At 45.7% G+C, this 24,663-nt stretch overlaps 1 protein-coding gene and 1 non-coding gene across 2 annotated transcripts in view; both read left to right on the top strand.

Annotated features, from left to right (window-relative positions):
* PLEKHG7 (pleckstrin homology and RhoGEF domain containing G7) overlaps positions 1-24,663 on the top strand; it is a 50,845-nt gene that overhangs the window by 4,098 nt on the left and 22,084 nt on the right. Inside the window, 14 exon segments of the mRNA XM_057316146.1 lie at positions 634-828; positions 3,440-3,626; positions 7,130-7,194; positions 8,424-8,489; positions 9,687-9,840; positions 9,923-10,129; positions 10,378-10,432; positions 10,434-10,489; positions 13,557-13,597; positions 18,503-18,598; positions 19,366-19,428; positions 19,430-19,510; positions 23,255-23,431; positions 24,185-24,223. Of these exon segments, the coding sequence (XP_057172129.1) occupies positions 634-828; positions 3,440-3,626; positions 7,130-7,194; positions 8,424-8,489; positions 9,687-9,840; positions 9,923-10,129; positions 10,378-10,432; positions 10,434-10,489; positions 13,557-13,597; positions 18,503-18,598; positions 19,366-19,428; positions 19,430-19,510; positions 23,255-23,431; positions 24,185-24,223 (1,482 nt within the window).
* On the top strand, positions 23,575-23,681 carry LOC113256478 (U6 spliceosomal RNA). Its single transcript, XR_003316687.2, has one exon. It is a non-coding gene; the product is annotated as a U6 spliceosomal RNA (small nuclear RNA).

The following is a 24,663-nucleotide window of genomic DNA, read 5'->3' as shown; positions in this document are numbered from 1 at the left end:
ATCCTTTCTGATGGCTGAGTAATATTCCGTGGGATATATGGACCACATCTTCTTTATCCATTCTTCTGTTGATGGACATCTGGGCTCTTTCCACAATTTGGCTATTGTTGATAAGCTCCTATAGATATCGGGGTGCGTGTGTCCCTTCGAATCAGTATTTTGTATCCTTTGGGTAAATACCTAGTAGTGCAATTGCTGGGTCGTAGGGTAGCTCTATTTTTAACTTTTTGGGGACCCTCCATACTGTTTTCCAGAGTGGCTGCACCAGCTTGCATTCCCACCAGCAGTGCAAGAGGCTTCCCCTTTCTCCATGTCCTCGCCCACATCTGTCATTTCCTGACTTGTTAATTCTAGCCATTCTGACTGGTGTAAGGTGGTATCATTGTGGTTTTTATTTGTATTTCCCTGGTTCCGAGTGATGTGGAGCATTTTTTCATGTGTCTGTTGGCCATCTGTGTGTCTTCTTGGGAGAAATGTCTGTTCATGTCTTCTGCCCATTTCTTGACTGGATTTTTTGTGCTTTGAGTGTTGATTATGGTAAGTTCTTCATAGATTTTGGATACTAGCCCTTTATCTGATAAGACATTTGCAAATATCTTCTCCCATTCTGTCGGTTGCTTTTTCGTTTTGCAGACTGTCTGCCAGCCTTCTGCGCCCTCCCTCCTCCTTCTTCACGCGCCACAGATTTTCCGCCGCTGTTTGCTGGAAGGGCTGCTTCCTTCCGGTGGCTCGTACCAGGCCAGGCCGTGCAGTCATCTAACATTGGGAATGGGCGCTGCAGGAGACCCTGCTGTCCAACCAGGCGATGGGGGCCGCCCCTCAAAAAATGTATTGAAGCTTTATTTAAATCTTACACTTCCTTAATGGAGGCTTTTAATCTGTCTATTAAAGGGTAGAAACCAGGAGCTAGCAAACTCCGTGCTATGGACTTCAGCCCGCTGTCTGTTTTTGTGAATAGTTTCATTGGAATGCAGCCACACCCATTCACTCACATCCCGGCCTTGGGGGCTTTTACTCGCCTGTGGCTGAGCCACACCACAGTCCTTACAAGACCGTGGGGCCCACAAAGCCTCAAATATTAACTGTCCTGCAGGTGATAGAAGAAGTTTGCTGACCCCTAGTATGCCCAGTGGAGAAGTGCTTGCCTCTGTGCCTACCAGCCACTCACAACAACGCAACAACTTTTTCACCTTATAGAGTAGACATGAACCCATTGGCAAAAATACCGATTCTTTTATTAGGGTGTTTTAACACGTGGCCTGACAATGGGGCAGGTGCCTGTAAGCGAGGAGGGCCCAATCTACTCTCAGTTCTGAAATCAGCTTAGTGTTATGACCTGGATTCCAGGGTTTTCATGGTGAACTGTTTTTCTTGCTGTCATTCCCTCTCTTCCTCTATAATATTCTAAATATCCTCTATAATACTCTAAAATATGCCTTCTGGAAAAAGATCTTTATAGTTCATTCTTACTAAAGTGTGAAGGGCTTTAGGCTCAAGGAATGTCTGTGCTCATCTTTCCAATTAGAGCAATGTATTCCTCCGTTTTAGCTATCCCTGAGCTTTATATCTGAAACACTACTGCATTTCTTTTACATTCTTCTGCTTCCGGGGTCAAGACCTTCCTGAAGGCAGAGACCACTTATATATCTTTAAACTTCTAGAACCCATTACACAGCTAGAGTCTATCTCTAAAAATATTTATTAAAGGAAAAGATGGGTGGAAGAAGGAAGATGGGCAGGCTGGCAGGCTGCATGGCTTACAATCCCTGGTTTATTTGCATTTTTTAATATAATAATTTTTTATTATGTTATGTTAGTCACCATCATTTTGACAGAGGACATGACTTGAAAACCAAACAATGAAGCTGCGTTGGTGGGATTTTAAACATCAGGAAGCAAGCGGGGGAGATTTTGCGGGTAGGGAGACCTTACCTGCACTCCCTTAAAATCTACAACAGAAAGCTGTCCGTCTCCCTTCATTGTTCAGTCTCCCCTGAAGCTGAAAAGGGAAATGTACATCCCACATCTAGGAGAACAAGGACTAGCCTCCTCTGAAATATAGGAAAAAAGCGAAATAGATTCAAATTAGCAAATGGGGTAACATTAGCATGAAAACCAAACGAAAAGTATTTGCAAGTCTCTTTAGAAGAAGGAATGAGACAAAAACGTTGAATGCTAGTAAGACATCCCCCGAGCGGTACCTGAAGTAGCCGAGCATGTGTTAGGAGCTCCTGGAATCCAGCTCCCTGGGCTTGAGCCCTCTCTCTCCTTCTCTCTGGCAACGTGGTCTCAGGCGTAGTTCTTAACAGCTCGAAACCTCCAAGTCTTCCTCTGTGAAATGGGGATGCAAATAGTACCCATCTAATAGGCTTCTGATGTGGTAAATAGAACAACTCAATACTAGCTTGTTTTTTTTGAAGAAAGCCAGGTACTCATTCATTCATTACGCACTTCCTGTACGCGAGTCACCGACTTCTTCTTTCTACGATATTCTGATCCAGAGTGAAAAGATCCATGCATGCAGCTCATCTGAGGTGTCTGAACATTAGAGTCAATACAATATTATATCCTCCACAGACTTTGATTTATTTAAAACCTGTGGCACACCTAGCACTATCTCTAAATGCTGGGTGACGTCAGAGAGGGAGCACACACTGTCCCCGCTCCTGCAGCGCCTAAAAGCTTGTTAGGCAGGTATTAACTAGAGACTAATAGATGGCATATTGGTTGTTGGGTTGTTTTGTTTTGTTTTGTTTTGTTTTTAGCTTTTTCGAAACGTTTCACGCTCCATAGCACCATATTTTACTGTATTGCTTACTTTCTTTCTCCCAATGTTATTGAGATATAATTGACACAGAACGTGGTGTAAATTTAAGGTGTATAATACAATGATTTGATATATGTATGTATATATTGCAAAAAGATCACTGCAATAAGTTTAATATCTATCACCTCACATAGTTACAACTTTTTTGCCTTGAAATAGGACAGACAGCGTGCTGTTAATTAGTAGAAGAGGAGGCTGTGGTCTCAGGGAGACCGAGCCAGGCATGGCTGGAAGGCGGAGGTGGCCTGGCAGCTACCTTTCACGGCGGGAACCGTGTGTGACTCTTCCCCCCGGGCATCAGCTCCCCTAGAACAGACGCTCCGCGGAAGCAGGGCTCCTGTCTGTTCCGTTCATCCCTCTATCCTTAGTGCCTGGAACACAGCCTGGCACATGGTAGGCGTTCAATACAAGTTGAAGAAAGGAAAAAAAAAGTGAAGTCAATTGGTCCGTTTGTGAGGTTAGGACCAGCCTGGTAGGGGAAAGTGTTTGATCCCCTTTTCGTTTTATATATTTTCTCCTCCAACTATGTATGTGTCTCCCTTCAGCTCCTTTCAACCTTCCCCATCTTCCCAATCTGATTTGTGTTCATCTCTTCAATGCACCTTGGGTTAGTGGGGATTTGCACCAATGTTGCTTCATCCCCTGGGCAGCATTGTGTCTCTCGTCCAGCAAAGACAGTCGTCTAAGAAGATGGTGAGAGTAGGCAGTGACAGGTACCAGCAGCTGCCCTGGGGCCCAAAGCACATGACTGAGCTCTGGGCGTCACAGCATCTGGTGTCCCCCATGAGGACGAGACTCCGTAAGCTGTCTCTGTTCTGTGCTGACACTGACTCGTCAGGGATGAGCCTGCTGTTCGTTGCCTTGCTTTCACGAAGGGGCCCTTGTGTAGCAGACCCTGGGCGGTGAGCGACAGGCTCCCCTTGCTTTCTGCCTTCTCAGTTGGATTCTAGAAAATGTGACATTTGGCAGAAAGTTGAACTGGAAATTACAGTCACACATGCAAAAGAAAGTTCCCAATAATCTTCTGAGACTCATAATGGAAAAATATATCCCAGATTTCACCAAGAGAGCTACAGTTCCGTAATTGGCACGGTTGCCATTTCTCTGTTGGTTATTTTAGAAGGGGATTTTTTTTTAAGACTGTTGCTGATTCTGAGTTTGCTCTTCTTGTATAATCATCCCAGAGTTACAAGCAAGCATTCCAAACCACACTGTATCTCTCACAGAGAATAAAACACCGTGGTTCTTAAAATAGAATACCTACCTTTTCTAATCACGCAATTGCTGGAAAGCTACCAGCTGGAAAAGGTATATTTGCCATGAATTTTACGATCAGACAAGGACTACCCTGTCTGAGGAATGAGGCCTCATGAGCTTGCCTGATAAGAAACCAGTGGGCAACGTTCATAGCAGGAAGAAGAATTAGATTACGCCTTACCCAAATTATAGTACCTTCAGTAAGACTTTTACTCCATTAAGACACACATATCGCTATAGGACAGGTGCTAACCCCCATAATCTTTAGCATTTTTCATTATTTTCCTTTAAAATTTGCACCCGGGAATTGAAAGCCAACAGTCCTTGCTCTAAGCCCACTGCACAAAATGCAAATGATGCCTTAGTCATATTTCTAAAGGAGGAGCTTTAATTATTCATCTTCAAACAGTTCTGCCAAGATAAAGGTCACCGTATAATTACTGTCCCCACCCACTGGCCACTGGCAGGGAAATTGAGAGCAGTGCTCCTAAATCCTTGATCCATAGACCACCAGAGACAGAAGGGGTCTCGCCACAGTTTGTTTTCCATATAAGGAAATTGAGGACCAGGGAAGGGAAGTGTGAAGGTCAAACGTCATGAAGGTCAGAGTTGGGAATCGGGGTTGTAAGTGAAGTGCCCCTGCCACTCACTTGTACTGGCCCTTCATTAGTTTCCGATGGCCGCTATAACAAACCACCAGCAACCAGGGGCTCAAAACAGCAGAGATGTACGCTCTCACAGTCCTGGAAGGGCCGGAATCCAGAATCAAGGAACTGGCAGAGCTGCGCTCCTTCCAAGGTTCTAGGGGAGGACCTTCCCTTGCTTCCTCAAGGTCTTCCTTCACTGTGGCTGCATTCCATCTCTGCTTCTATCCTCGGGCAACCTTCTTTCCTCTCTGTCTCTTTTCTACCCGTCTCTTAATAGTCCACGTGTCAATGGATGTAGGGTGTACCCAGATAATCCAGAATAAACTCATCTCGAGCTCTTCCATTTAATGATATCTGCAAAGACTTTATCCAGATAAGATCCCATGCACAGTTTCTAGGGTTTAGGACATGAACCTATCTTTCCAGAAACTTCCATTCAACCCACTCCACTTCCTCTTCTACCCAAAGTAGTAACCATCATGATATCAATTTAAAAAAACAAACTTAGTGCTCTTACATGGTTTGTAGCATCTTTTCTCCCTATTTACAAGTCTTATTAGAGTCAGACTTGCGTACTCAAACTTGGAATTCTGGCTCCATCGTTCACTAGCAAAGTAACCTTGAACAAGTTGCTTATCTATCCCTCTAAGCTGCAGTTTTCTTGGCTCTACTATGAGAACAGTGATCTCCACTTTGTAAGGTGCTTGTAAAATCTATATGATAATGATGTGAAAGTACTTAGGTGCTCAGTAAGTGCCAGCTGATTGTAAATTAGAATGAACGATTTACCAACACCAATCTATTCCTTACCACGTGTATGCATTTGAGGTCCATGTGGGGGACACATGTCCACCAGCCAAAAACCCTTCTGGCACCAACATGGAAGAGCAAGCTCATTGTTGTATGTTGACAACGGGTGTGTGGCCCGCTCAGCAGTGAGGGGAGAATTCTCCGGATTCTCTAAATTGTTGCTGTCCCAGCCCACACCATGGACCTTTGGATCTTCAGCAGAGGACAAAAATAAGGAGACATTCTGATACCAGAAAGGAGACAAGATTATTCTAGCAACTATGGGGCTAGTCCCTTTGGATATGACTAACCTGAGGTAACACAACTCAGGGTTAGTGTGTTTGGGTTTGGGTTTCTGAATGGGGGGGAGGGTAGAGAGGGAGGAGGGGAGAGGGGAGGCCAGCAAGCCCAAGAGGGCTACAAAGTCTGGGTCAGGTATCCAGTTATACAACCTCCTGGGCCCAGAATATTGTCCTGAAGCAAATAACTAGAACAGCCAAGCATCGAACAAACAAGCAAGGGAGGAAAAATGCATTTCCCACGGATGGTTCTTTAGTTGTGCTTTTCCAAGCAGATAAAGGCAGCATAAACTTATACTGTATTTACACAGAGACAGTGAGTTGCCAGCCACACCCCAAACATTTTTGCATTTATAGTTAGTCCATCTCCTAGCTGAAACTCCCTCTGAGGAAGTGAGGTATCAAAAACTTCTCTCCCCACCTGCCGCACAAGATTCCGCTACCCCCCGCACACACCATCTTGTTTAGGGGAGGGAAATAAAAAATTCTGAATTTACCACAGTAATTGCTGCCAGCAAGTGATCAGACCAGAACTAGACACAATGAGCCTGCATGCAGGCCACGGTTTCATAAGAAGCAATTCTATTTGGAATAGCAAAAATAAGACACCAGTCTGGAACCACCAACTCCCCCTCCCACCACGAGACCTAAATTCAAAGTCTTTCGGAACTCAGTGCAACCATTTGCATCAATGTCATTAGTCCAATGCTCTGAACGAGCCTGGCTGACATAGACATGGGGTCCTTTACCGAGTGCCCAGAAATCTAGGCCACCGCCAGGCACGGGGGATGCAGGGACAGGTCATCTCTACCAATTCAGGTCTCTTCGTGTTACTCTATGCAGATGTTCTGTCTTATTGTTTTCCTAGGTCTTCATGTCATTACAACTGTGATTCTGGATATTTTTATTAATCCATATCTTCTTCTTATGAACATAAAAATGTCATGTCCACAGAGAATCTGTTACGCCCTTCCAGGGGCATGCCCACCTTTCCAGAATGAGCATCACTGGGTTTTGAACACTAAGGCAACAAATCCAAGGTCAAGGCTCAAACCCTGTGCCAGCCAGTTGTCTTCCCTCTACTCCATACACGCAAATTGAACCAAAACCTGGCCTACGTGCTCCCAAATGGATGCCTTATGTCAGAAGGTGTCCTGGAAAAGGGGAAATGGATAGAGTAATTTAACCACCTCTAATGAGGGGGAGGGACTGATACTGCACTTTGCTATTGTAAATGCTTATGAGTATTTATTTATGACGTGAATGGAAAAGCACATTTGTTTGAGGACTGTTTGTGTATCATTCTGTAGGTCAACTTGCCTACTCCTTTAAGAAGCTTATTCGAATACCTGCTCTGTGTCAAGAGCTAGGCGAGGTGCTTTGGTTCTATAATATATAAGACACAGTATGAGTCTTCAACAAAATCATTATAGAGTAGAAAGACAAGGTGGGGGTGGAAGACGGATGGAGAGAGAGAGATGGAGCTTCCCGAATGGATCAGAGCCGACTTCTGGAGGAAGAGGGTCCAAGCTGGAATTTAGAGATGAATGTGTGTTTGCCAGGCAAAGTGGAGACAGGCAGGCAGATGGGAACTACCCGAGCCAACATGTGGAGACGTGAAGTCCAGGGCACATTTAAAGAGCAGAGAGCAGCTTGCTGTCACTGGGGTACACGTTCCGCAGGAGTTCGTGGCAGGAATTGGCAATGATGACTCTGGGTGTGCGAGGGTTTGGTTATGGTTTCATCTACTCAACAAATGTTTATTGAGTTATGTTATTACTAAACAGAGGGATTTAGAACAGGAGCTAGGAGCTGAGGGTAAGGGGGGAGATAAGACATAAATCTGCAAAGTAAGATACCTTGTGAAGGAAGATACTGCCCGTAAGGGAGGACAATAGCAGAGCAACCTGTCATTCATTCGTGTGCATCAAGAACAGCGGACTAAATACTAAGTGAGCACCCACCACACCAAGAGATAAGACACGTTCCTTGCGCTGAAGGAGCTGGGCAATCTCGTGGAATAAACAGACACATAAATAGAACATTATATCATAGCAAATTCAATAATCAACATAATAGCATTTATTGACAGCTTACTAAGTTCCAGATACAGATCTCAGTGCTTTATATTGACTAACTTCAATTGTTCTCACACAATAGGTAAATATCATTATTGTCTACATTTCACAAATGGCAACATCAGCCCCAGAGAGGTTATTCACTTGCTCAATCACAGCTGAGATCAAAATCCAGACAATTTGACGCCACATTCTTCACCATCACAGAAAACTACAGAAGCACGGAGATAAGCCAGCCTAGACGTGGCCAGGGAAGACCAGTCCTTCTATTCCGCCAATAGTTGTACCCTCTCTGAGGTCTCCAGGGAATATGAAGATAGCTTATAGGATCTCAGGAAACTACCAAATGCCTAATACTTACCAGATTGTGAAACATCTAGAGTTCAAGCTCAAGGGTAAACCTTTTCCCCAAAGTCCAATTAGGTTACATTTCATTTCACTCATATTGTTGTAATTTTTCCAATCCCCATCCAATTCAGGCTCATCTATCCCCTTAAATACTAACCCTCTCACTATATGCTTGTAGGGTCGCTACCGAGAGAAGGATACATTTGATAGGGAAGCTGCTAATATTTCTTTTCAGGGTCCCCTTGTACGGCTCCCAGTATTCTATGTTACCTAATGGTTTTTGAATAGCACTTTGAAAATTCCTGGCTGGATTTGCAGACTGTTCATTTATTATGTATCAGTTTCATTATTCTATACCCAAAGAAATTAGAATATATTTCTCATTCAAATTACTGTAACTTTACCAGTTCCTACCTAATTCAGCCCTCCTCTATCCTCATATCCACCACAAGCATTGGGTTGGCAAATAGCAAGAAGGGGAGAATTATAGGAATTTGTAACTCCGGTGATCTTATTATGAAACTTTATCATAAATAGGTGGTAAAAAAAAAAGTCACAGGATGTCAGAATGCCAAAAAATGACCTTGTTCTTGGAGAAGAAAGTGCAGGATTGGGAGATCTGTGTCAGTGAGGATAGCATTTGCCTGCAGGTAACAGAATTCAACTAGAATGACCTAAATGAGTAAAGGTTTTTTATTTTTTTTGAGAGAGAGAGACAGAGAGAGAACAAGGGAGGCTGGCAGGGAGGGGCAGAGGGAGAGAAAGACTATTAAGCAGGCTCTATGCTCAGCGCAGAGCCCAATGCGGGGCTCGATCTCATGACCCTGAGATCATGACCTAAGCCAAAATCAGGAGTAGGTCGCTTAACCAACAGAACCATGCAGGCGTCCGATAGAGGGTATTTCTCTTATAATGTAACCAGAGCCCAGGCCAGAAGAGATGTCGGCAACCTGCCAGGCTCCTTCTGTTTTCCTGTTCCGCTGTTATCTTTGCAAGACCACTGGTAGACTTTCGGATATCAAGCCACATTCCAGATAACAGGAAGGGCAAAGATCAAAAAGGAAGAAGCTAGCCAACTCTGTCCCCTTCGAAAAAGTGTTTCCAGAAGCCACATCCTGCAAGTCCAGTTTCAATCTCATCGCCATACTTGAGTCACATGGCCTCTGCCAGCTGCAGGCAGAGCACGTCAGCACGGTCATTCCGCACGTGCCGCCCCAGCAAAGCAGGGTCTTCACAGCGACAAAGATGGGGAGCGCTCACGTGGGGTCAGCAGCTAGCAGTGTCTGCAGCATCACACGCAAGCTTTCCGGGGACAATCACAGAGAGAGAAGAGCAGAGAAAGGGCAAATCAAAACAGGTTTTAAAATTCAAGGGAAGACATAATTAAATAAATATCAGCCAAACTTTATCTAAGAATTTTCCCTTTTAAATTACTTAACAGATCGTCCATGGCCCTAAATCTCCCAAGATGAGGCGTGAGACAGGCTTAGGGAGCACAGGAAGAGGGCGCAGCATGCCAGCTCGGCCACCCAAGTGCGTGCCGTTTTGTGCCCAAATGATGATCCATTCCCTGTTCCCAGAAAAGAAATTGCAAAGTAAGGAATATCAGGCAGATAAACGGGTCGGATCACAAGAGGCGTTTGTGTATACTTTAAAACCATGTTTGTGTGGTGGGAGATGGAGAGCCACTGAACAGTCTGAAGCCGGAGGGACTGGCTCACGCATCCGTGGTGGACAGCTCGGAGGGCGAGGGCTGCCGGCGGCCGAGGAGCCCCTCACCCCTGCGGCAGTGCGCCTCCCTGCGCGTAGCTTGCCCTCGAAGGCCTTCTCCTCGCATCCTCCTGAGTCAGAACACTTTGGGTATGTCTGTGTTGGCATTTCCAGGTGAGCCCCCTGTTTGTGGGTTAGTCAAAATCATGAGGGGTCAGTAAAGTTCCAAAGGTGTTGAGTGCCTGTTGGGGGCGGGGGGTGTCATCACAGCCCTCCTGGGCCTGGCGCCTGGAGTGGCCTGCAAGTCCTTTTAAGAAAGCAGGCATAATCAGGCTGCTGGCGGATGCTTCCAGATGCCCACAGGCGGTCTAGGTGATGACCTTCTCCGCGTGTGGGCTCTCAGCCTGCTCCTTCGAGCTGAGGGCACGGGAGCTCTGCAGTGCTCACCTTCCCTGGGCTTGAGCTGTTCCCGGGGTCCCCTGGTGTCCGATGGAGCGGCCCATTCCGGGCACCACCCACTTCTCCTGAATTCAGGTCCCGTTTGCCCAGCCTCGTGTCATCGTGTGCCTGCTACGGGATAGCCACTGCAATGAGTAGGGGAGGAGGTTTCCAAAATATTTCATAACTAGTAAAACACGTGCCCTAACCCCTTGAACCGATGCCTCACCCATCCGGACAGGCACCCGCCGTGAATTACAGGGGCCAGCTGGATGCCAGTCTTGGAATTGGGCACTAACTTACAGAGACGTTCTCTCAAATCTCCTCTTGTCAAATAATTTACTGGGGGTCTAGGGCCTAGAGCAGGCCCACCAGTGACAGGCACCGTCATCGGGCAGAATGTTCTGTCTGAGGGCGAAATCTTCCGCACCTTCACCTCGGTTGTGAAAGAAAAGACTGTTCTTCTGGATACATCCTCCATGATCTGAGGGAGGACTTTGAAAGCTAAAGATTATCCTTCTGGTAGATTTTTTTTAAGACTTTTTTTTTTTTTAAGATTTATTTATTTGAGAGAGAGAGCAGAGGGAGGGGCAGAGGGAGAGGGAGAAGGAGAGAAGCAGAATCCCTGCTGCGCGGGACTCAGACTCGGCTGGATCCCACCCCAAGGTCATGACCTGAGCCAAAATCAAGAGTCAGATGCTCAACCCACTGAGCCACCCAGGCGCCCCCTTCTTGACAGTTTTTAAACTGGTTTTGTTTTTAGCGGAGTCGTTTTTACAAAAGCATCCCAGTTTGGAAATCCAGTCCAGGTGGACTGCATTGCTGGAAAGCGGGGCGAGGGGCCCACAGGTTCACCTTCAAGGTGTTCCTGGAAGCCCAGGACCCCAGGCATCCCCGCTGGAAAACCACCAAGTTCATTCCTCATCTGCAAGAGGGAGAAAGTGAGGCTCAGAAAGACATGACCTAGCCGTGGTTTCAACTGGTTCAAATCAGACAAACGGAGTCCAGGCTTTTGACCGCTAGCCCCCCCACCCCCCACCCCGGCTTGCATCAGCCCCCCACTGCAAGTGCAACCCCAGCTTCTGGGTATGGAGCCCGGAAGCCACGAGTGAATAAATCACAACTAACATTTGTTTGCTCCTCACTCTCAGGGGATCCGTTTCACCTCTACCGCCTTACATGATACAATAGCCCAAACCAACACCTACTGTCTCATAGGACGGAATAACCCGAACGAACCAACCAAGAGGGGTTACATGATCTACTCAAGGACAGGCCCCTAGAAATGAGAGCTAGTTCTGAACACAGCATCCCCTTAATGGAAGTTAGTTAGCATGTGTTTAGAGCAAAGGCTCTAAATAGGTTAACACCTGGAGTCGTGTTTCCCAAAGGCTGGTGGTCCCAGCGCAGGAGCTCCCGTACTAACCGGGGAAATTGTCAGAAATGCAGATTCTAGGGCCCAGCCCAGACCTTTTAAATTAGAAACTTTAGGGGCAGGGGCGGAACCCTTAGAACAGCAATCTGGTTTTTTAACAAGCCCTCCAAGTGATTCTGGTGACAGCTCAAGTTCGTGAAGCCCCGTGCTAAGGAACGAAATCCTAGTTCTATCTCCCACCCAGCCCTTACGGCGGCCCTGCTCTGGAGGAGCCCGCAGGAGAGCAGGTGCGAGATCCCCTTCCCCTGGGACGTCAGCCCTGAGCAGGACCTGGCTCTGCCTGCATCTCTGTCGGGAAGGCGCCCAGGCAAGTCTGCACCATGCACGGTGCTTCGAAATCATACTCGTTGTTCTTTGCTGTGTGCCTAGCATCATAGTAAATCCCACATAGTAAAAGACACACAGCGTCCTCCACCATACCTCCCTCTACCGCCTTCTCGAGGGGTTTGGAACAGAGCCCCTAAATCCCAACATCACGGTGCTCGCAGCGCTTCTCAGGCTATGATGTGCGAATGTGTCACCTAAAGATGTTGAAATAGAGATTCCAGTCCTGCAAAACTTAATATTTAATACAGATAATAAGATTGTGGACTCAAGAAAGACTTGAAATCTCCTTCTGAATACTTGTGAATCTTTCCCAAGGCCCTAAAATTATCCCCGAAGTTAGAAAAGCGAAGAGAAATTGCTAAGACCAGAGACCCCAATGATTGCCGTTCAGATTGGACATAAACATTTACCATCAGGCGTTTGAGGGCTAAGAGTTTTGAAGCTGATTTGTCCCTCAGGGAGATTCCACCTACTCTCCCCTTTAAAAAGATCAGTAAAGTGGTCAGAACGAGCGAGATAATCAGCTCGACAGTTGCCTCTCAGGGTTCCAGGAGGAAAAGTCCCTCAAGCGCATCCTTTGTAGTAAATGCTGCTTGGGTAATTGCTTTCATCTGATGCAAGCATTATGCAGAGGCGCCTGACGAACTTCACAGAAAGGAGACAGACCCAGAAGACGTCCATTTTGTATCTTGAGCCATGAGACCGTTTCATCGAAACCTCAGAGACAATTCCCAGGTTTTTCTGAGTAACTTTACAAGCTGATGCAGATGACATGAAAACTCCAGAGAACAGCATTTAATCTCTACTTCCCGATAATCACAAAAACGTGTTACTGGATCATGACTTTCTTTGCAACTTCAAGAAACTCCTAAGCACTATTTTGATTGATGGCCAATAAGGACAAAAAGCCCCCAAATAAAGATGGGTAACATGTATGGGTGGTCCCCCATTTCGGGGGTCTTCCTAGCACACCTGGGGATTATCGGGTCAATGCAGTCTCCACGTATCTGGTCAGGCCACTGAAGTCCGTGGGCTGCCGTGGCTTGCGGTAACACTCCGCACACGTGACACTCTGTCTTAAAGGAATTACTGGACGTTTTTATTACATTTTATAAATCTCTCTTTAATTGATAGGGGAAAGGAAGCTAAACAATGCTCTAGTTAAAAAGCAGGACAACATCACCTCAAGGTAGCAACAGGATGCCAACTTTTAGGTTGCGACGTTGCTTCATTTGTTCATCTGCATAAATATAGATATTCATCCTGTGACTCTCAAAAGGAGAATTAAAGCAGGATAAATTCTGCTGGGCTCATTTGAGAAGCAGGCTTTGTAAAGTACTGTAATGATCTGTCACCAGTTCCCTGAAGTACTAATATATTTTCTTTAATTTCACTCCGCAGAAACCCAAAAGCCAAGATGGCCTTTCTCCAAGAGCGGAGTGGTGAGTGTTGCGCACTGTCATTTTTGTTTTAATTAAGCCTCTCGTAGCTAAGAAACTAAGAGATGGCTGAAGCGCCCCTTCATCCGACTTTATCTTTGCGTGATAGCAGATGGCACGTGGCGTTTAAATGATAGCCGCCCATCCATGCTAGCGGCTCCAGAACATGCCAAATGATGCCATTTTGTGCAGCGAAATGTGCTAATTGCCAGTGGCTAACGAGATCTGCCAAAAAACAAGCAATCCTAATATTGCAATGCTTTACAACCCGAATTTATAACCTGACGCAGCTCAGGAAACGGCTCACTCGTTGAAGCAGGCTTGCACAAGAGTATGCCCCGGTTTGCGATCAGCACCGTGCACGTGGTGAACACTGAAAAATTAATGAGATATTATAGAAGCAAATTCCACAAATACACATCTATTTCTGGGAAAGCCAGCTGGATGAGTCCCAGTAGGTTTTTAAAATTCATTCTTGGTTCCATCAATTATTGAAGAGTTATAAATCGAAATCAATGATCCCTGATTCTTTACTACAGAGGACAAGGGTTGGCCGCCATCCAGCCTTTCCTTCAGGCACATTTCATCATATCTTTACACCTGCAGCCAGCAGAGCAGTAGGGCCTTATGGGTCGTGGCTATGCCTCATTCTATTAAAAAAAATCTGGGAGGGGCGCCTGGGTGGCACAGCGGTTAAGCGTCTGCCTTCAGCTCAGGGCGTGATCCCGGCGTTATGGGATCGAGCCCCACATCAGGCTCCTCCGCTATGAGCCTGCTTCTTCTTCTCCCACTCCCCCTGCTTGTGTTCCCTCTCTCACTGGCTGTCTCTATCTCTGTCAAATAAATAAATAAAATCTTTAAAAAATAAATAAATAAATAAAAATTTAAAAAAATCTGGGGACACCTGGGTGGCTCAGTCGGTTAAGTGGTTGCCCTCAGCTCAGTTCATGATCTCGGGGTCCTGGGATCAAGCCCCGTGTCGGGCTCTCCACTCAGCCGGGAGCCTGCTTCTCCCTCTGCCTCCGCCCCTCCCCTTGCTTGTGCTCTCTCCCCACCCCCCCAAAATAAATAAATAAATAAAATATTTTTTTTAAAAAATCTGCCCACATGGCCTCCAATCACTTTGTCATCTGTGGACACACACACACTGATATTTTTTTTAAGTCCTGTGGCTAAATCCAAAGCCCTCTGAGGTTCCAGGCTATGTAGTTCCAATTAGTGCTCTGTGACCTTGGCTAAATGAATTATCCTCCCTCAGCGTCAGGTCCTTCCCTGTAAAGAGGGGATGGCAATAGTGGTAGCCTCAGAAGGTGTTCATGATGAGTAAATCAAATAATGTTTGTGGAGCTTACCTCAGAGCTGGGCGTGTGACAGACACTCAGTCGGTGACTGGCCATATGATTGGCAGTATGATTGTAGTTAGGATTTGGAAAACTACCTGTTCTCATAACTCAATGTATGAGTGACTTTCACATAATTCTCTCAATCATAAAAAATTTGTCGGGGTGTCTTCGTCAGCTTGGACTGCTATAACAAGCTACCACAGACTGGGTGGCCCGAACAACAAATACTCACCTCTCACCGTTCTGGGGGCTGGCAAGTCCAAGAGCAGGGTGCCAGCATCGTCGGGTTATGATGAGGGCTCTCTTCCTGGCTTGTAGGTGGCCACCTTCTCGCTGCATCCTCACATGGCTGAGAGAGAGCACACTGCTGTGTCTTCCTCTTCTTATAAGGGCCCAGAGCCCATCGTGGGGGCCCTACCGCCATGACCTCATCTAAACCTAATTACTTCCCAGAGGCCCCCTCTCCAAATACCATCACCTTTGGGGGTTAGGGCTTTAATAGATGAATTTTGAGAGGACACAAACATTCAGTTCGTAGGAACACAGCCTAAACATTACAAGGTTCAAATCAGAAACTACTGGTAAAAATCTGTCACCAGGGCTGTTGCTCTTCAGTCACTTTCATGTTGTCCCTCTTCAGGGACACGATTTGACTGTTTTCCTGGCAGATCTGAGACTGCCTTTCCTGGGCTCCTTCCTCATACAAATGGAGGCAGGGCCAGTTACCAGTCAGGTCCGAGGTCCCAGGAGAGGGGGTATCTCCCACCAGCTCTCCTCCAGAGCAGGGAAGCTCTAAGAGCTGCCGGGGAGATAGAACGTGCTGTCAGAAGGGAGAAACCTACATAAGGAAGGGGTCCTCCCACAAGGGCACTCCTCTAAGAGGACCAATCTATTTTTAGATTTAATAGATCTATTTTCCCCCTAAAGAAACAACACGCCCCACGTGTGCTGGGTGACTGTACGTGCCAAGCACTGGGCTGGAGAGCTAACACACCAAGATGCCCATCACCAACTCACAACTGAGAAGGTTGGACTGACATGTAAATTAGGAAAAAAATGTGCGAAATGGCTTGCACAGGGTTGGACGTGGGTAGGCAGCGGTGGAGAGCCACAAAGAGAATAATTAGTGAAATGACAAAACGTTTCAGCAAATGTTCTCCGAAATGAAGGGAGATTTGTTTCTTCCCAAGCCTCGTTTTCAGAAGGATATAGTATTTCCTCCCTTGAAAATCAACCAGTCTACTTTCTCGTTCATCTCTTGAGCCTAATTGATCAAGGAACTCATATCTCTAGAAATGATAATCCACAGGAATCGAATAAGCACACTGCTACGTCGTAACGTATTTCCCCATCTGTTACAGATTTGTTCTTTCTTCCCATCCTTTCTTCTCTCCATTTCTTCCCAACCAGTCAGTAACAACATTAGCAATAAAAGCAAACCCCTTTGTAGAGTTTCCAGCCACCAGGTATGGATTCTGCTACACGCGTTCCCGGGTCTGTCCGTCCCAGTTTACACATGTGAATCCGTTAATGATCACAACAGCCGACACGGTAACATTACCATCCCCCTTTTGCAAATGGGTCAGCCGAGGTTCAGAGAGCTTGAACACCTTGCTTGAGGTCACATCGCTCTTAAATGGCAAGGTGGGGACTGGCCACCAGCAGTCCCAGAGAGTCTGGCTCTGAGTCTGTTTCCATCCTGACATTGCCCTGCTCCTGCAAGGTCGTGGGGCTCCACGACCAGACCCGGACACGCTTCTTTCCTTTCTCCCATCAAGCTCTCAAAAATCTTGCTTGTTCTCACCAATTCAATGCCATCTTTACCCACTTCTCCAAAATGTATACGTTCACCTATGTCATTGTGCTCCAGTTCCACGGCCCCAAATGCCATCCCATCTACCTCTTAGTTATTAAGTTTGAGACCCCAGAACTAACCTTGGCTTATTCCTTTTCTTTGTCCTCTCTCTCCTTTCAAATACACTTCAAATGCTTCTCATGGCCTCTCCTAGCCAATGCCACCATAGCAGAAGCAACAAGACCCCCAACAATAGGTCTCTTACTCTAAAGAGTTAATGTGACCTCTGGAAGGACTGTCCCCTCCCTCATCACTGGTATGTCCACCTGGCGCTTTGGTCAGGAGGTTGGTCAAACCCATGGAAAGTAACAGTGAGTGCCCCTCAAGATAGAGGGCTGGCGCCCACTTTCCCACAGCCCCAACACTGCTTCTATTGTCTCGGTTTCTTTATTTTCCAACTGACTGCTGATTTTTTTAATTTCCACAACATGCAGTCGCTATGGTTTCAGACATCAACAAAAGGCATATGTCCCAATTGCTGTAGGAGTTCTCCAGCTGGCTGTAAGATTCCTTTGCTACTGTGGAAGCTAATGAGCTTCTAACAGATTTCTTTCTCAGTGTCATAACCCTACCAGAAAAACCAGCCACTGCCCTTGAGCACATCCTAGAACTATTACAGGTCTCCTTCCAGATACATGGGGAGCCGTGTAACCACAGGAGCAGATAACCCGTGCCTTCTCTTGCTCACAACCCATCGAGTTGAGTAACTTCCACCAAATTGCTTAGATCCACCATCAAGCACCATGCCTCATGCCTGAGGCTATAGAACAAGTTGAAAAATTATCTGTGATAAACACTTATTTGAAACACAGCCAAGTTGACTTTAGAAAGCCTTCCACATTGTTATGAGAGTTTCTTCCCGGTTTCATTGGTAAAATGAACTCTTTAAGTGGGCAATTCATGATTTTGCAACAGAATACTGAATGAGTCAAAAAAAAAAGTAAAAAGGTCAAACATATGAAGTTTAAAAACCAAGTTACAAAAGGATATATTAATATGACACCATTAAAATTACTTGTAAATACGATCAGAAAAAGGTTTTCAGCAGTTATCGGGGCATAGAGATTACAGATAACTTTGATTTTGCGTGGTTTTTTTTGTTGTTGCTCAAATTTTCTGCAACGACCCTTGTAATCAGATTTTTAAAGCTAGTATTATTGAAAATAAAAACTATAACAAAGATAAGTGGACGGTTCCATTCTAAGGAAACTAGAGTCTCTAGAATATTCTGGTATTCTGTAGCAGAGAATTATCATGTTGGGCAGTGCCTTTAACAGTCTGGGCTTTATTTGGTCATCTGCTAAATGGAGTTGAGCTAACACATCTGAGGCACCTTGATGCTAAGGGACTGTGATCCAGTATTTGGAGAAGTTAGGACTGAGAAGGAGGTTCCATCACCCACAGGGCAGGTGCTAGACTGAAGTTTATGTTTGCTCTATGACTGTCCTGAGCCTTGGATTTTAGTCTTCTCACAAGTAAAACAAGACATTTGGACTAGACATCCTCACTGGCTTCTGTCCTCCGGGTCTGACATTCTGTGGTTCTGTGGGTCAGACCCTGGCTCAGAAATGCCTTTTCAACTGTTAGTGGCTCATAGACAAGACGTGCAGTCTGTTCCCATGCATATTAGGGAATGAATGGAAGATTCTGAGGCTACTAAAGTTGTGTCTTTAAAGGATTCATGCTTGAAAGTCCTTTTTCTTTAAGCAGGGCAAAGACAAACCCAAGTGCCTATCCTGTCTGGAAAGCTGCCTGTCCCCCGTGAAGATGACAGACTTCAGAGCCCGCGAGCTCCACGGCCTTCAGGTAGCTCAGAACTCGTTGCTGCCATGTCAGGGCTTCCTCTGATTGTCGTGGCCGTCATTATTTGAAGTCATCAGGTGATTGCCTTGTTCCTAATACCAGCAGAGGGCAGGAGACAGCCCCGAGGCTGGGCAGAACACGGGCCGCTCTCTCGCAGGCACACCGAAGCCCAGGGAAGCGATTTTATCTCAACAAAGCTGATGGCTAGAAGAGCACTCTAGACCAGAAAGCCCAGTACAAATGTCGAAAGCTGTTACCGTTAGTCACCTGTCTGGGTCTATTTCCATAAGACATCTTCTAAAGGTCTCTTTAAACGTTAAAACTCTTCTTTCATGGTTCTTCAATAGTTCATTTCAACAGGCATCACCAGGGGAACCTGGATCAGACTGCCCAGTTCTGGGTTTGGGCTTCTTTGAGGTTTTGTGGGTTGTTGGTTTTTTTTTTTTGTTTTTTTCAATAAACGGAAAAGGGCTCATGAACTTCTGAAGCATAATTCAAAACAACACCGATTTGGATTTTTTCTCATTTGAAACAAGAAGCCCTGTCGGTGTGCTGTGCAGCCCAGGCCTTGCGTCGGGAGGAACTAGCGTCCCTCACGTCTAACCTGGATGTGAGTTCTATGCTTTCAGCAGCTGCAGCGGCCACTACCAAGAGCGATGCCAAGGGCCTGCACTGGGAAACATGGTTCTGGAAATCGCCCGTTCCTGCAATACTGCAGGTCAGCTCACCGAGGTGGAAAAGTTTTGTTCTCTCTTTTCTCCCATGTCCAGGATAAAACCTGGAAGGCAGTCATGGAAACACATCAAAAACTTTCCACCGACCAATTAGACTTAACGAAAGCAGCAAGAGGCCCTGTGGGAACTCTTTGCAAGTGAATGCACTGATTTCTTGGACTATTTATTAGTTCTTGAGATGGTAATGCTGGCTTTCAGTTTTGCAGCAGATGGAAAATATTAATTTGGTTCTCTGGGGACTCATTTCCCCCACCATGCTAAAAAAAAAAAGGGTTGAGAGGAGGGTCCCTTCTTTCAGGGGGTCTTAAGAAAATTGTATTTATTGTTTATTTTTGTTTGTTACTTTGTTGTCTCTTCTTTCTTTTTTAAAAACATGGCCTCTCAGGTTTGGTGAGATCTTTTAAGTCAACTAGTCCGGCTCCCCAGCTGATGTCTGAAATCTCTTCTGCCTTATTCTCCTCCCGTGCTTGCATACCACAAGGGCCAGGGAGCTCACGACCACCCTCAAAGCACCCGTCCCACCTTTGATCACCTCCTTCTTTCGGAACTCCCGTTCCCTCATGGACAATGCCAAGCAAATGCTTCTTCTTTTCTTTCTTTTCTCTCTCTCTCTCTTTTTTTTTTTTTAGTTTTTATTTATTTGACAAAGAGAGAGAGTATGAGCAGGGAGAGGGGCAGGCAGAGGGAGGGGGAGAAGCAGGTTCCCTGCTGCGGGGCTTGATCCCGGGACCCTGGGATCATGACCTGAGCTGAAGGCAGACGCTTCACCGACTGAGCCCCCCAGGCGCCCCGCAAATGCTTCTTATCACCGTCGGGCGGCAGTCACCGATGTCGGAGGCAACCACTCACACATCCTGCAGTGGGGTTGGATTACAGTGTGTTCGTGCTGCCCTCCGGGAGATGGTGCCCTGAGGCGGCGCGGCTGCAGCCCTAATGGAGGGCAGCTCCGAGCAGAGGATTCCTTACAGAAGAACCATAGGGCGAAGATGGGAAGGGAGCAGCTGCCTTCCAAGACTGCAGAGGGGAGGACCCACATCCCACAGGGCTGCTTCTGCCCATAAGGCTTTTGTCCTCTGGCTACTCCCTTCACAGGAAATACACTGTGTTGGGACACTTGGGTTCAAGCTCTGGATCTGTCTCTGACTTTGACCTTGAGAGAGTCTAGTTCTCCATTTCCTTTTTTTTTTTTTTTTTAAGATTTTATTTATCCATTTGACAGAGAGAGAGACAGCCAGCGAGAGAGGGAACACAAGCAGGGGGAGTGGGAGAGGAAGAAGCAGGCTCCCAGTGGAGAAGCCTGATGTGGGGCTCGATCCCAGGACTCCGGGATCACGCCCTGAGCTGAAGGCAGACGGTTAACGACTGAGCCACCCAGGCGCCCCTCTAGTCCTCCATTTCCTAAACCAGAGGTTGGCAGACATTTCCGGAGGGGTCCAGACAGTAAATATTTTAGGATTAGCAGGCTATGTGGTCTGCATTGCAACTACACAGCTCTTTTGCTGCAGTGCCAAAAAAGCTATAGGTAATTTGTAGGAAAGAAAGAGAGAGAGAGAGAGAAATAATATGCATTGCTGTATTACAATAAAACATTATTTGGGTAGCAGGCTTGGCTGATCCCACAGGCTGGCATTTAACAATCCCTGTGCTGAGCCATAAAAGAGGGATGGCAACACCCTCTCTGGCTCTCTTGTAACATCTCTTCGCTGTGCTGATCAGATCCGTTTCTCTTTGAAATCTACGCACGCGTCAGTATCTTCTGTAAGTAATATTGATTGTGTCAGTCACAACGTTACGTACTTTACCAGCAAAATTTAAACCACGAAGACACTCAGGAAATTGAGAATTAGAGATGATATGTATTAGGATACAGAAAATGAGTTTAAGTGACACAGGATTTTAGTGGCCCATGTGGCTGTAAAGTCCACAGGTGGGAGAGTTCAAGTTTGGTTGGATCAAAGGACTCAAAACCAAGACAAGAATAGTTTTCCATCTCTTATCCCTGCCTTAATGGCATCAGCCTGATCCTGTGGTGGGCTTCCGTTGTAGTCAGGATGGCTGCTGTCCTTGAGGCCAGGGAGAGCGAGAGAGAGAGAGAGAGAGGGAGGATCTCTTCTCAGCATTCATAGCCAACGTCATGCTGTTCCTGCTGATTGTGCCGGCTTCAGTCACAAGCCCTCTCCTGAGCCGACTACTCCGATAAGGAAGGAAAGTGCTCGTCGGTTTGGGGCCCACGCCCAGGCGTGAGGACACCTCGGTACACGGCGCATGGAAGGCATGGGGAAGAGTAGATACTGAGGTGAAAAGCAGAAGATGTCAGGGAAGGGGAGGACTGGAGCTGGGTGGTATCCAATAGACATTCACCATGGAGCACTGACCCCCGACCTATACTACCTCCCTTGCCCAGATAAACAGAAGCAGAATTTTTTAAAATTTTTTTATAATAATTTTTTATTATGTTATGTTAGTCACCATACAGTACATCCTTAGTTTTTGATGTAATGTTCAATGATTCATTAGTTGTGTATAACACCCAGTGCACCATGCAATCCGTGCCCTCCTTACTACCCATCACTGGCCTATCGCAATCCCCCACCCCCCTCCCCTCTGAAGCCCTCAGTTTGTTTCCCAGACCATGAGAGACTAAGGACTCTGGGAAACAGCAACATCTGAAATATGAGAACTGTGAAAATGTGGCACAGAGACGTGAAGTGAGTCAACGCCACTGCAAAATGGTACCAATAGGCTTGCTCGACACAGCGTTGCCACAAACCTTCCATTTGTAAACACTGGTATATCTGTGAAGTGCAAGAAAATGAGGGACGCCTGTACATGGGATTTGGGGAAGCTCTAAGTCAGTGGTTCTCACAGTGGGGTTCGTAGACCAGTGGCATCAGAATCACTTGGGAACTTATGAGAAATGCATATTCACAGGGCATCTCAGCGGTTCAGTCAGTTAGGCATTCAACTCTTGCTCTCAGCTCAGGTCTTTATCTTGGGTCATGAGTGCAAGCCCTGCATTGGGCTCCACGCTGGGCATGGAGCCTTCTCGAAAAAGAAAAAAAATCTCAGACCCCATCAGAAACTTACGAGTCAGAAATTTGGAGGGTTGGCACTAATCTCTGATTTAACAAGGTCTCCAGGTGCTTCCGATGCAAGTTCAAGAAACATTCACTGCATTAACACATGGAATGGAAACTGGAGAAGATGGTGGTCTACAGTCCAGCTTTTTCATACCTAAACTCCTTGAAATAATTGGTCCCTTTGAATGCTTCAGCATATTTCTACAAAGTAGGCCTGTTTCAATAAATTGATCTCTAGTTTATAGAATGCGGGCAGGTTATGTGTGAGAATTATATTCCTTCTTGACTTGCTGCAGTTTTCCTGTTGTATAAAAGCATCAGATCAAGGAAGAAACACAAAAAGATTCCCTTAATGTTTCGTCAATATTTAATGTCTTTACCCAAATCTAAACATCTTCCCAGGTATCAGATATTAACTCATTAGTTCTTTATTTTTAATTTCCTGAATGTACAAGATATTTGGGTCTTTGGCAGAGGAAGGAGTACATGAGAACTCATTATGAATGTTGTTTTGGTCTCAAGTTAGTGCCATTGGCAGGAAGAGAACCTTTGAGATTTCTTTGGCCCCGGGAAGCCGAGAAGGCCCATTTGAACAGCTTACGTTCAACAGGAATGTTGTGAGGGCTCACGCAAGCAACAGCAACTTCGTACAGAACGGCTCATTTCCCATAGGTCTTATGGGGCTTAAATGTCATCATTTGTATTTAGTAAAATTCTTAAACCTTGAAAACACTGATTTCTACATTGTCTTGTAAAGTTATACTCAGGAGGTTTATGTTTAATGTTCTTGCAAAGGGCAAGTTTCAAAATTGGAAAATAGAAAGTAATGTGCATTTTTTGGAAAGATCTTCATGAATACATTAAAATACCTACAAACTCCTGAGTATCTCCTGCATGTGGGTGTATGGAAACTTTTTGCAAACCTAGAGGAGTTAAGTCAGGTGAGTTATACTGGGAAGATTCCAATAGCTGGGTTTTCAAATTCACCAGAATTCATAAAAATCTACGCTTATTCTAGTCCTGTGGCTTGTATTCTATATTCTATCCCCATATAATCTCTTGATCAGGAGTTCGGGTTAATGAGCCGGAAATCTAAGTGTCCACTGACATCTTTCTGAGAGATTGCATTTTCCATCTTCCGAGGCCTTTTAAGAAACTAAACATAGCGTTTGCTTCCGTAACACACGTACTAAAACTAGAACCATACAGAGGAGATTAGCCTGGCCCCTGCACAAAGATGACGCACAAACTTGTGAAGCATTCTATATTTTTTTTCTAGAATACCAGCCCTGAAACAACTTCTAGAATCTACTCAGGAACCCATCTGGTTCACTGCTGTATCCTGAGGACCTAAAACTGTGCCTAGTGCCTGGGAGGACTCAGGAAGTAATGTGGAATACATGAATTTCCTCAATCAATAATGCTGAATATTAAAAAAAAAAAAAGTTAAACACATTTTTAAGATCTCCATCATCATCATAAATATTTATTTTCAAGTAAATGTCCCTTTCTCGCATATTTTATAAATTAATATCTTTCTTCTAAAAAGGAAGAGAGATGCCAATAAGAATTTATCTGTAAGAAACACTTATAAGAACATATATATTGGAGAGTGGAGAAAAAGAGGTCTTTGAATTTTGCCAGGAGATAAGTTCGAAGTGGAAAACCTCTCTAAGAATAGTTTTTGATTCCTCACCCTCGGAAGGGTGCCTGCCCTTGCTTTCTTTCTCCCTGGACCTTCGACAAGCTTTGGGTTTGTAAACGGTTCTTCGGAGACCTCCCTCCTGATGGATTTCATTTCCATGCTCACAACGGTAAAATCCTGGGATGTCCCAGCTCCGTGCCACAGAATCACCCTCCTCCCCGGGGGAGTTGTTGACGGCTGTCTGATTTGTGTGCGTGGGCTCTTGTGCCTGAGAAAGTTCCGCGAGCACCCTCCCACGAAGGAGACATCCTTTCCTCTGCCAGTCAACATTTTCCAAAATAACTTGCAGCTTCTGTTTGCCACTGTCCCCTCTCCTGTGTGGGTTTTATGAACACAAAATTCTGCACGCATGGAAACACCCTTTCCAAGTCTGTTTTTTAAAATTACTTCAACTGAAAGCAATATTCATGGCAACAGTTTGTGTAGGTTAATTACATGGTTCAGTTATTCTTCTAACAAAGTGCCAGGCTCTCAGAAAGGAACAAAATAAAGCTTTACATCTATCAACGCCGTTAATAGGACTTCTGTATGGAAGGAGAAGCAGCGAGG

Source organism: Ursus arctos, unplaced genomic scaffold, assembly GCF_023065955.2.
Source record: "Ursus arctos isolate Adak ecotype North America unplaced genomic scaffold, UrsArc2.0 scaffold_21, whole genome shotgun sequence".
Classification (NCBI taxonomy): Eukaryota; Metazoa; Chordata; class Mammalia; order Carnivora; family Ursidae; genus Ursus; species Ursus arctos.
This window is presented reverse-complemented; position numbering and strand designations above follow the sequence as displayed.